Below are 13,240 nucleotides of genomic sequence, written 5' to 3'. Positions count from 1 at the left end.
TAGGTGTATGAGCTTTGGTATATTCAGAGTTAGAATAGGATCCAGCTACAGTCTAAACTGTAGTCACACACAGCAACACGGATGAAATTCACAGGCACAATGCTGAGAAAAAGAAGCCGGACATAAAAGAGCATGTTTTCACCTACATATAATAGTTAATAGCCAGGACAAATTAATCCACACCATTAAACACCCAGATTTGACTTATATCTGGCATGTGGAGGGGTAACCAGAAGGCAGGTTCTGGTAATATTCTGATTTTTTCATGTAGGCGATAGTTAGTGAAACATGATAACTTTGTGAAATTTGCCAGGCTGTATATTTCTGATTTATGTACCTTAACACATGCATTTATATTTTACAAAAAATATCCATCTATCTATCTATCTATATATATATTACTTGAAGAACATATTAAAAGAAACAAAACTCATTTTAAGACTTCATTTTCTGGGAAACAATGCAACTTTTTTTAATACTCTTTATTTTATGAAACAATAAATTAAGATTTTATGACAAAATATAAGAGAAAACAATAGCTAGTGCACTGTGCATTGTTATCTTCAAAGTGATCACTCAGAGTTCAAGACATAAGTGAAGATACTTACAAAAAATAATAGAATTGCACAAACACAGGGGGCCTATACCAACATATTAGCTGTGACTATCTCTGGATTATTTGTGAGTGACACTTGTGTCTTTAGATAAATGGGCATTACCTTTATTTTTTAAAAAAAGGTACCATGAAAACTAGCCTTTCATGTATAGAATTTAAAAATTGGTATTTTTGGTGGACCTTTTAAAATCCTAGGTTGGAACATTTGGAGCCCAATAACTGGTATGCTACAAACCATATTTAAAGAAATAGGATTGAAACAGTTGTTAAAAATGCGGCGAGTCCTTCAGATTGTAAATTCTTAATGTATTAACTTTCCATGCAACCGTACTGCGTCAGCTTGGGCCTGAGGGAAACCACTAAGTAAAACACTTGGTGTTTTCTGTGACTTCCTTCTCGAAAAGAGACGAAACTGAATATCGAGAGAATAGACACATTATTAGGGGAAGAAGCACATTTCAGTTGCTTAAAGACCTTAGTATTTAGGGGCATAGATTGTTATTCTAATTTTAATGTTTATCCATAGACATCTCATTTTCTATTCAGGTTTGTTGCTCTTCATGACATATATTACTTCCGAATCTCTTGGCAGTTCTAAATATTTATGGGAACATTTTTCTTACTCCCAGTAGCAGAAAGTCTAGATCAAAAGATGGAATTATGTGAACTCTGACTTAACCTGGTCCAAATAGATGATAATCCAGTGAAGTTAAGGCACCATCAGTTGAAAGGCCCAGGGCTATTCCTGTGTTGCTGCGAAACAAACACAGAGAAAGTGTGATACCCTAGTGGCTGGAAGATGCATCTTGATTTCAGAAATGTGAACATTAAAATGCATATGCTACTGTTGATGAAACGGGACAGGGAAATGCAGCCTGGTTGAAAGTCAGGCTCTGCCACATTCATCGTCTTTAAATATTGGCTACAATTCAATGTAGTCACACATGCCTCCACTAATTCTGCTGGTACTTTTGTGCAATTCAGATTAAAGGATCTTCCTTCCAGACACTTTACTTCCTACCACACTGGGTCGGGATAAATGTACAAGCCTGTGATACCTTATCCCATGAAAGGCGCCCTTAGAGATGGCACTGTGCAGGCCGCTCTGAGCTGTGACAGCCACAATGCCGGAAACTTAAACACTGCCCATGAATTCTCTCACTTCATCATCATCACAGCTCTAACACGTAGCAGCAGGTTGTCATTGTTAAAGTGAGTGCTGTGGGTGCTCAGCTAACAATACGTAGCTACCTATTTTCTGCAAAAATTGCTCTTAGCTGAACAAAGGTCCTATTTCCAGAAAGCTGGGTCTCCTGCAGATGATTGTCCCAAATTTGCGAGAAGCTGACCTTCTTGCCTCACAAGACCAACCAACCTGGCACCAGGCAGAAGGCAGGCTCCAGCTGAGATGCTTTTTCCCTACCTGCTGCCCCTGTCCTGTCTGCCTCCTTCATTTCCCTCTCCCGAGAGCCCTTTAGTAAATCAGCTGAATCCCTGTCTTGGGCTCTGCTTCTAGGAAACCCGGGCTTAAAAACAAATGATGAAGAATTTGGATCTTTTTTTTTTTCCTCATTGAGTTTACTGGTACATTTTAGGTATACAGTACAATTACATTCATTACTGGGATCTTGTACCTTTACACAACAGGTCTTGGTTCTCATTTTTCCCCTTGTCCCTGCCCTCCCTTCATCCCTTCTCCCTAACCCTTTACAAACACTTCACTTCCATTTTTTCATTTTCTCATGTTTTTTTCTTTTCCCTTATTAGTTTTCCCCTACCCTTCCCACTTTCCCTACACCTTTAGCCCCTTTCTTCCTATTTCACAGTATTAGATTCACTCATAGGAAAATGGATACATATTGAGGATATAATCCTAAGTGAAATAAATAAGTGACACACGTGTAAATACCGAATAGTTGCTCTGGTGTGAATAAACTATAATAGTACATAAGATCCTAATGGTACAAAGAACTTGGGTCTTTAAGAAGCCGGTAGCACAGTGATGTAGTTAGCAAGTGGTAGAACCAGGCAGGAACACAGATAAGTGACACCAACACTCTGCCCTGAAGCCTTAGTTGGCCATGTCACATAGGTGTGGCTCCCTGAAAAGTTGCTGCTCCTCCTTGCCTCAGGATCATCTGTCCTTCCTCTTCCTTAGCGCTTATGCTCATTTGTTGCAGAAGTGGAGGCGCAGACCATTGAAGAGCTGAAGCAACAGAAATCATTTGTGAAACTGCAAAAGAAGCACTACAAAGAAATGAAAGACCTGGTTAAGAGACACCACAAGAAAACCACTGACCTGATCAAGGAACACACTGCGAAATACAATGAAATTCAAAACGACTACTTGAGAAGGAGGGCAGCCTTGGAAAAGACTGCCAAAAAAGACAGCAAAAGAAAGTGAGTTAAATGAGTGTCTGTTTTACAGTATGGAGGAAGAGCATCATGTCCATGGATCGTGGGTGTTTAATACCGTGTTGCTGGTCTACACCACCACAAGAAAGCAAGCCCCCCAGCTCTCCACGCTCTGTGTCTCTTTCGTCATTCAGCTTATCGTGCTGGTCTGCCGAATTTCCTTGGTTGACTAAATTCTGAGAGTAGACACACAGGAAATCCTCCTGAGCTCTAGTCCAGAGTCCTGACACCAGGTGGCTGACCTCCCAGAGTATAGCTGCCAATCTGGCTGGTCAAGAAGTTTGCTCATATACCTAGAGCCCAGCTGAGGAGGCAACTTGTCTTAGGTAAAAGAGAAGCAATTCTCCTTGCTTCCCTATCTGAAGCACATAGAGCCATGCAGTGTGATCCCTGTGTTTGGGTCTGGGGTCCCTGTAACCCCAAGTTCCCAGAGCTTGATGGGGAAAGGCATCTTTCACACATACAACTGATATTTATAAAATACCTGCTTACCCCCGGGACTTAGCAATTAACAGAACCTAGACGATTTCTCCCTCAAACAGCTAAGATGGTAATGTGGGGAAGATGAACAATAAATAAATACATAGCTGTATTCCAGATTGTGGTAAAGATGTCAAAGAAAAAATAAGGAGGATACTTTGAGAGAGAATGACTGGGGATGGGAGAGCCCTTGCGTCTGGCATGCAGTACTCAATTCTATAAAGAATGAAGGGGAATTATGCCAGGCTGAGGGAACGAAAAATACAAAAGCCATAAGGCGGGGAAAAATGGCCTTGTTCCAGGAACAATGAAATTGGCAAAGTGGGTGAAGGCAGAGTAAATCACAAGATGAAGTCAAAAAAGTAGGAGGGAGAATCATATCAGTATTACATTAGAACAAGAACAAGTGACATACAGTTTGGAATTTGCCTAAGTGCAAGAATCCACAGAAGAAAAGAAAAGTTTAAGTGGAATTTATAGCTTCACATTCTCAGAAAATGACCCTGGTTGCTCTGTGGAAGGTAGAACTTTGAAATGGGCTTCTCAAATGGACACACGAATCACTGAGATTTTGCTAGCTGTAGGTTCTGATCCCACAGGTCCTAGGCAGGGCCTCAGCTGCAGCTGCAGGGACGTTGATGTTGCTGATCTGCAGGCACCACTGTGAGGGTGAGGAAGGAAGAGGCAGAGAGGGAACAGGAGACCAGCTGGGAAATTCATCACAAGTCCAGCTGAGCCATGGCAAGGATGCTGGCAGTAGAAATGGGGAGAAGAGGAAGGATTTTGATTTTGAAAGTAGCCTAGGACTCGGGATCCGAAACATAGAAGGGAGGAGAGATCGGCTTGTACAGCTCTGCAGTTCCTAGGTGTCCTTGTGGAGAATGAAACTTGTGCTCTCATCCCAGGCCTAATCTGTTTGATACTGCATTATGTAGATGATACCAGTCTGGGAAATAGTGGGGAAAGCCTACTCGCTCCTGGCACCTAACCCTAACCCAAGGTGGAGACAATATTTGAATTTCTGACAAGCTCTCAGGAGCTTGGGCCATAGACTTCCCAGTGATGGACCTTGGTCTGGGATCCTTCAGGGGCTTCCCAGAAGTTGAAGATTGACACAAAAGCCTTCTTGCTCCAGTTACTGCCTGCCTCCCAGGTCTCATTCCTCAGGACCCCATAGAAACCTGTAGCCCTTGCTTAGGTCCCCTGGTGATGAAATAGGACACTGAGGATTCTCCAGGTTCACGGCCCCTTCCTCAGTTGTAAACCTCTTGCATGAAGACTGCATGTCCTACCCCTAGACCTAAAATGTGACAACTGCAGCTTTCTGATTGCCTGTGGATTTCAGAATGTCTTTGGTACTCAGATTTCCACATTAGGTTGCTCACTTTAGCTTATACCTGTGCTGCAGACAAAAGGTCTGGCAGACCTCAGTGCAATTCCTCTTTTGCCCCCATTGAGGGGCTGTTCCTATTATATTGAGTGTTTAAAGAGCATCAGGTACATGTGCTTATCCATTTTCTGGGGTTGCTGAACAAAGTGGCACAAACTAGATGCCTTACTACAGCAGAAACATACATATGACCCCACAATTTTAGAGCTAAGGAGTCCGAAATCAAGGTGTTAGCAGGGTACCTGCTCTGAAAGGTCTAGGTGCAGAATTTTTTTTTTTTTTTTTTTTTTTTTTTTTTTCCCGGGGACCAGGGATTGAACTTGGCTCCTTGTGCTTGCAGGTAGGTGCAGAATCTTTCCTCATCTCTTCTAGCTCTTGGTGACTGCCCCAAATCCCCAGCATACCTTGGCCTGTAGACCCATCCTCAGCCCCGCCCTCCGTGATTGCATGGAGCTCTCTCTGAGGAGGATTACCTCTTCGCAGTTCCTCTTCTGGGGGCACCAGTGATCGGATGAGAATCCATCCTACTCCAGTGACCTCGTCATATCGATTACATCTGTAACCACCCACTCTCCAGATGAGGCAGCGTGCTGAGATTCAGGGAAGGACATCAAGCTTGAGGGGACCCTTCGCGTCCCAGAGTGTGAACTGAGCACGTGCACACACTCCTCCGCGTGTTCCCCACATGGCACTGTGAACATAGGCCCAGGAATCACCCACACTGGACAAGCAGGGACTGAAGCTCAGGAAAGCTGTCCCTCAACCAGGAGCTTGTGCTACGCACAAGATCTAGTTACAGTGAAGCCACGGCCTGGTGCCCCTGCTGTGTCCTGTGACACAGTAGGTGTGGAACTTGACTCTCTGGAGCCATGTGACCTATTTCCCGGAAGGGGTTCCTAAAATTCTACCAGGGACTTAGAATCTTATAACTGCCTCTCTGCATATCTCTACACTATGAATAGATGCACAAAATAACAATGACCAAATGAACTTATTCATGAGTATCCCAGATTTTTTTTATTTTGGTTTGTTTTTTGAGGCAGGGTCTCACTATGTAGTTGAGACTGACCTGGAACTCACTACGTAGCCCAGGCTGGTCTCGAACTCACAGCTATCCTCCTGCCTCAGCCTCCCGAGTGCTGAGATTACAGGCGTGCACCACCACGCCCAGCTAGTATCCCAGATATAAGATTATTCTAGGTTTGGATCACTGGAATTTATTTTGAATGTCCTTTGTGGGCTTATACTATGAACTTGTTGACAATGAATATTTTGCAGCATGAGGCTCTCTGATCAACACAGTTAATTTTTATAAGATAGCTTCTCGAAAGTTTAAGAATTAGGGAAATGGAAATAATATGCAGTTACTTTAATTTTTATTTTTGTTCTTCCTCAAGGTTTACTACCTAATATCAATATTAATTTTTAATTTACTTATTGAGCTCTAAGAACATTGTAGGCATTGTCCTAAAATCTTCATAAATGTCAACTCATACCATTTGAAAAGTAAAATGTTATTTGTGACATGAGAAATGTATAGTTTGGAAGGATAATTTTTAAAGTATTAGTATTTTTCACTTCTATTTCAATGTACATTTGGTATTTTAATGGATTCTGTGTAGAAAAGGTGAGAAAAGCCTGTTGAATCCATTAAAATCATCTCTCCCCTTAAATTTCTGTAGCTACAGTATACAAATTACTCTTATAAGGTATCCCGATTTTTCATATGTTGATTAACAAATGGACAAAACATAGTCAAAGATGATCCAATGATCGTCACAGCTCTGGGAAATCATGTTTAGAGTTAACTATGCAATTATTCAAGCCTGTTTTGGAACATTGTCATTGACCTTCTCCTGAAAGAGTCTCTGGAGAGCTTGACTCATCATAATTGCAGAGAAATATGGTTTTACTCTCCAACTGAACATTTAATAAATCCCCCCGAAACTGTGCGAGAAAGGCAGTGCTACCTCCTTCCTGTGACACCCTTATCGAGTCATCTTATTTTGATGCCAGGTGGCGGAGAGAGGGAAGGCGCATGCTTTAGAGCCATATTATGATATACGATGTAACGTGTTTAAATTGAAAGCACAGTTACAAGGCATTACCTGAGTTTTAAATACCAACAAACTCGCCTTTCCTTAGAGCTAGAATGGACTTCAAAGCTGTCTAGTGAAATCTGTCACTTCTTCAAGGAGGAAACTGAAAGCTAAGGCATTCATATTTACCTGTAATATGGAGCCACTTGGGCAAAGTTTGAGCTAAAATATCTAATATTTATGTCTTTGTTCACTTATTTATATGCTTGCATAACATATCCTGCAATATATTCCAATTAGAGCATCAAAATAGCATCATAGAAGTCATATGTGGAAGATCCTGTGAAAATATAAAACAGCACATCCATTCATACAGACACACAAACTGAACTTTCCACCAGTTACCTTTACTCACTCTAATGTAGGCACTTGTAGCCACATATAGCTCTTGTACCCTTGAAATGCAGCGCATCACAGCTGAGGGTGTCACCTAATGGTAGGGTATCCTGCTCTTCATGTGAAGCCCTAAGGGCCCTAGCTTCCATCCCCAGCAAAGATGACAATGAAAAATGTAGACCCTTAATAGAGAAATGTGCTGCAACTTTGAAATACACAGAAAAATTGTATAGCATTGTAGTTCCTATGTTTCTATAGACTTTGTCTTAATTACATGTTGACGGGATACTAGTTTGGATATACTTAGCTAAAGAAAATATGTTTTTGAAATTTATTTTACTCACTTCTTTTTAATGTGGCCACTAAAAGTAGTAAATTACATACATGGAAAAAAAATCACAAAAGTAGCTTGCATTTCATTTCTATTAGATAGCACCAACCATTTAAAGTAATTTCAGTCCCAGGATGTTGAATTAACCTCTTAGCCTACGAGAAAAAGAAATATGGGTCAGATAATTCTTATTATCTGATTTAAGGAAACTTTCTTGTTCTTTCAAGAGGGACAGATGTTTTCCTGGTACTAAATTATCAAAGAATTTATTCCCTGGAACTTATACAAGCCACATTAGGAATAATGCCTTCAACCCTATTTTTATGGAGGATGCCGAGATATTATTCATGCATGTGTTTTTGTAAATCCTGTCTCTCCAAAGATACAAAAGTACATGAATATCTGATATTTTAAGATCCATGGGAGGAACCAAAGCCACTGAGGTCTTAGTTGTATCTGTCTGTGTCTCATCTCCCTTAATTCACAACAAAATCCTGCATATTGAGCCGTAACCCAGAATATTGAGCCATAACCATTAGATCATTTTCTTACTCAAGTTATCATGAACTAATCTGAGCTTTTCACATAAACTGGACAGTTTCTGTCCAGGCACAGCACACAGTGATATGGCCCTGTTCTTTTTTTTTTTTTTTAATTTAAATTGAATTTATTGGTACAAAAATCCCTGGGCCAAATTCTGTGCATTAAGAACAGGGCCATTACATGCCAGGTCCTGTTCTTAATGCACAGAATTTGGCCCAGGGATTTTTGTCTTGGAGCAGGTGCACTGCAGCACCCCCTGCTGTGTCCCTAGGCACAGGGTCCCAGTAAGCCCCAGGGACCTCCATGACACTGGAGATAGAGCTAGAAATGGTATGATGCACACATACCAATTCCAAGTAAATAACAAGATAGCTTTAGAAAATCCTTATTAAGCATTGTTCTTCCCAAAGCCCTTCTTTCTTCCGCCCTTCTTACCCACCATCAAGCTTCTGCCTCCCAGGTTCTGGCTCTTTTTCTGCTTTTGCCTCATCCCAGAGCAATGCCAATTTATTAAAGACCTTCGGTTGCTACACTTGAACCCAGAACCTCACTCTACACCAACGAGCTTTTCAAAGTATTTCCAAACACAGTGCCTTCTGTAGGAGGAGCTGTGGTCAATAGCCTTGCCTGTACCTTCCAGCCATCCACGTGTGTATTTTGTGAGTCAAACTCTGTCTTTGCAGGTCGGAACCCAGCAGCCCTGACCATGGCTCGTCAACCATTGAGCAAGACCTTGCTGCCCTGGATGCTGAAATGACCCAAAAGTTAATAGACTTGAAGGACAAACAACAGCAGCAGCTACTAAATCTTCGGCAGGAGCAGTATTATAGTGAAAAATACCAGAAACGAGAACATATTAAAGTGGTAAGCCAGAGACACACAATTTATGTTTGTGCAGTTGCAACCCTCTTTTCTGGAGAACACATTTGATGTTCTTGGGTAACTTAAAGCAAACAATGGCAGGGCACCAACTTGGTATAGTGCAGAGGCCACCTGGTGTCTGCTACACTGATATTTTATAAACTCCATTACCCCATTTTTTTTTTTTAACTGACCGCTCTCGTTCCTCAAGGAGGCTATGTTTTACTGTTTCCATTTTCACTAACATAATTTGGGGTTATAGTAGTTTGGGGATGTTTGGAATTGCACAAAGATACCAAACTTCCCAAAATTAACCGCTTAGTTTATCCTAAGCATCACCCGGGCAGTATATTTGTTTATGTACTGACTGTCCCGAACCAGTCGGTTCTTGTTTGCAGGAGACACACTCATACGTCTGTTTATTTGTTATATATCAACTATTTTTGCCATACTATTTTCTTTAGAATGTTGTATTCACCTTCAATGTTTGTTTCTAGCAAAATCTAATAATAAGTTCTGGTTATTATCTTTTACTAATTCGCTTTTATTTTATTTGTGAAAAAATAACCTATAATTTTGTGCTACCATCTATAAAAACTGTTATAAGTACATTAGGTATAATTTTTACATTTTAACAGAATGCCGTGATATTCTTTTATAATACAAAATGGACACATTTGGGTCCCTGAGACTGAGTAGGAAGAGAAGTCCCTAAAGATCTACAAAAGACAAAATTGAAAAAGGGAGAAATGTTGGCATATCAGAGAGGAAAAGTTTGTGTTATGAAATAGAAAGACGAAAGAGTTGTCTCCTTATTGTCAACTATTAATAATACAGAAAAGATAGAACTTGAAAGAAGAAACGAAACTAAAACTATTCCAATGGTGGACAACGATTATCATAATTTTATGAGTGGTGTTAACAGAGTAGACCAACAATATAACAAGTTATCCTGTAATCAAACAGTGAGGAAAATTATAATAAATATAACCTGATTATTAATGGCCTTTCTGGACCAAACAATATGGAAATTGTTTGTTATTTATTCAAAACAAGGGGGTTCAAAAAGGAAATTTACAATTTAGATTAGGTCTAACAGACCAAATAATTGAAAAATACAGGATAGCAAAATGCCAACCAGGACATCGTCAACATCTTCAACATTATGTTTAGTGGGTAATTTTACTGAAATTGTACCACTCACAGGAAAAAAGAAAAGGCCAACATGACAGTGTGTGTTGTTCAGAGAAAGACAAGAATGCAAAAAGATTTTGGAAACAGACTACGTACTACTGTCCAGATTGTAACATTGTGTTGTGTGTTGAATATTTAAAAATATATCACACACAGAACAATTATTAAATAAGTGATCATTTAAGCTGTCATTGTATATTTCTTGTTATCTTATAAAGATTAACAAAAATATGTAATTTTTGTCCTACTGTGTTTAAACAATTGGACCAGTAAGTGGTTAAAAACACGCTGCAAGGAAATTTTCACTTTTTCTGTATCACTGGGCTTTGCAAGAACTAAAACAATAGAACCACGCCACCCACTCTCCTACGTTTAAAGAAGTCAGTATTTAAAGGACCACTATGGATGTTGTCATCCTGTGAAACAAATCCCATCACTCTTCTCTCTGTTAACAATCAGTTTTGCACTCCAAAATATTCTCTCTTGGATTGACATTCTCTCTACTATTTTTTGGTACCACATCTTGGCATAACAATAAGGACACAACTAATATTTAATTGGCAGATAGATTAAGTGAATTTAGCAATAAAATAGCCTTGAGTACAAGCTAGTGCCAAAAGCAAAACAAAAGAGTAATCTTGACAGAAATTAATGTGTTGTACCCAGAGGAAACAGGCTCTTAGAGTTATTTATTTGTATGACCTGTTTCTTGCTAAAGGTCTGTACATAAAATTTTTTATGTTTTTTGTGTCTGTAGGTTTGGAAATCTGCTCATGGTTTAGCCATCACTGTGTGATAAGTGATTTAGTGTATCATTGCCCTAGCACTGCCTCCCCTGTGACTATTCAAATGCTTAGGTCAAAATCACAAGAACTGCCTATCAAAAACCGGATTCCACTTGGTCATGTTCTTAACTTGTACATCAGAATCACATGGAGGCACTTGTGAACGTCCAGATTGCCACATTTTAGGTTCTATTATAGATTTTGGTTCAACAAGTGTCTGTTCTTAATAATACTTTGTTCGCATTTTGCATGTCAGCCTATTCTGCATGTAAAAAAAAAACCCAAAAACTTATATAAGGACTTTCACACTGCTCCAGAACTTGATGCTTTTGGGATTTGAACCTTGATCTTCTGACTCTAGATCCGCTACTTTAGAACCAGGTAAAAATGACAACCATGCTAATACTTAGGAAGTGTATATTCTCAAGGGAAGGATACCAACCACAAACAAAGTAAGTTGGCAAGAATATGCAGACTGTTAAAACTATTTGTCTAAGCAGAAGTATTGACATGCAAAGAGTCTAGGCTTGGAATGGCCCTGAGCATTGGAAGAACCACAGGGTGGCTCTCTATGAAGAAGACTATACAGTATTAGGCCAAAGATTTAGGACTTTGGTGTTGGGAGACAGCTCTTATAAGGTTGGTAGACCTCTGTCCGTTCTCTGTGTTGCCCTCAAACTCTGGTGGGGGCTGTTGGAGAACTGAGGACAAAGGGTGATATGATCTGAAGTAACTGTCATAACGCCCACTCTGGAACTGTCCTGCCCAGCTTATGGTGAGGACAGCTCTCACAGGAAGTGATAATAGCAAAGCTCAGTTGAAGCCAATGGTAGCCCAAGAGATTAGGAAGTCCTGGGCTCTTTCAGCAGGCAACTCAAGTTAACGTAACAGGATGAATGGTACTTGGAAGTTTAGACAACCCAGCCATAGTCATCTGGAGTTTTTCCAGGACCCCAAGTCTAGGCAAGACTCCAGTCCCTGAGGAAAGACAACTCAAAAGAGATGTGGCAGAATAAGAGGGGCAACCAATACTCACAGTAGATAGCAGAAACAAAAATTCAAAATATAGATGAAAACAAAGCCAAGACAAACAGAAGGCCTCTTGGGCAGCAATAATCTTGAGCTGCACAAATTGCAAAAGAAAGCTGAAAAATCTCAACATCCCAGGAATAATATGTGGGCAACAGGCACCACATGGAACTTCCCAGGGAAAAACATTGATTGGAATCTGGGAAAGACTCCACCATCTAAGTCTTATAGGTGGGGAAATCTCACCTGAGAAGCAGAAGAGATGGTAGCAATCTTCCTGGAGGCAGCAACTCCATAACATGTCCTTCCACTGGTTTCTTCCTGACAAGGAATGTATGTGTACATTGTAAAAGTTCACCAGAATTTCCACAAAAACAAATACATGTCCACACCAGCTTAGCCTTTTTGATTAAAATGTTGGCAACCCATTCCAAATGCTGTGATTGTAGACTTGGGTTTCAGATAACTTGGGCTTCAGAATACACATAGATGAGCCTTCATTTTGAAGGTTAAACCAAAACACTTTGAGTCTGGAATCACACTGTTCCTGGCCGTTGAGGACATCCATAATTTATGCTACATGCATTTTGCTGCTACATGTATGTCACAGCTCCCTATCGACCAGATATTGTAATAACCATATATTGTCCTATCCAGGAATCTTTAGACCAAACAGTACCCAGATGTGTCAGTTCTATCTTTGGTAGCAGTTCTGAATGATGAACAAGACTCACATGCTGGATTAGATGAATGGAAATGTAATTAAAAAAAGAAGTAGGCTCCAGGTATGAAGGAGGATTTGGGTGATGAGGAAAATTAAGAAGATACTTCATCTCCCCAAACCAATTTAAGGATTAAATACTAACATGCTTTGATAATAGTTTGTGCATCTCAAATGCTACCATCCGATCCTCAAGAATCAAGAAGGAAACCATGGCATGAGCAAGCTCCTTTTCATTTATTGAAAACTTAATATTGGCAGAACATTCAAATAAACCGAAGACAAAGATGAATAACACCTGCCCGTGTTTACAGTAGAAGCAAATGACGAACTCAGGTAGAGGTGAAACTACAGGGCCAGTTTAGCTCAGTGGTTCCTGGGCCTGCCTTACAAGCATAAGGTCCCGAGTTCAATCCCTGGTACCAAAAAAAAAAAAAAAA

The 13,240-nt window shown here is 40.2% G+C and overlaps 1 protein-coding gene across 1 annotated transcript in view; it reads left to right on the top strand.

The window, feature by feature from the left end:
• Positions 1-13,240, top strand: part of Plcb1 (phospholipase C beta 1) — a 690,814-nt gene that overhangs the window by 580,491 nt on the left and 97,083 nt on the right. Inside the window, exons 26-27 of the mRNA XM_033761014.1 lie at positions 2,797-3,016; positions 8,894-9,074. Coding sequence (XP_033616905.1) covers positions 2,797-3,016; positions 8,894-9,074 — 401 coding nt within the window. The remainder of the gene's footprint in view (positions 1-2,796; positions 3,017-8,893; positions 9,075-13,240) is intronic.

This window comes from Fukomys damarensis, unplaced genomic scaffold (assembly GCF_012274545.1).
Source record: "Fukomys damarensis isolate Sample0158 unplaced genomic scaffold, DMR_v1.0_HiC HiC_scaffold_7, whole genome shotgun sequence".
NCBI lineage: Eukaryota > Metazoa > Chordata > Mammalia > Rodentia > Bathyergidae > Fukomys > Fukomys damarensis.
This window is presented reverse-complemented; position numbering and strand designations above follow the sequence as displayed.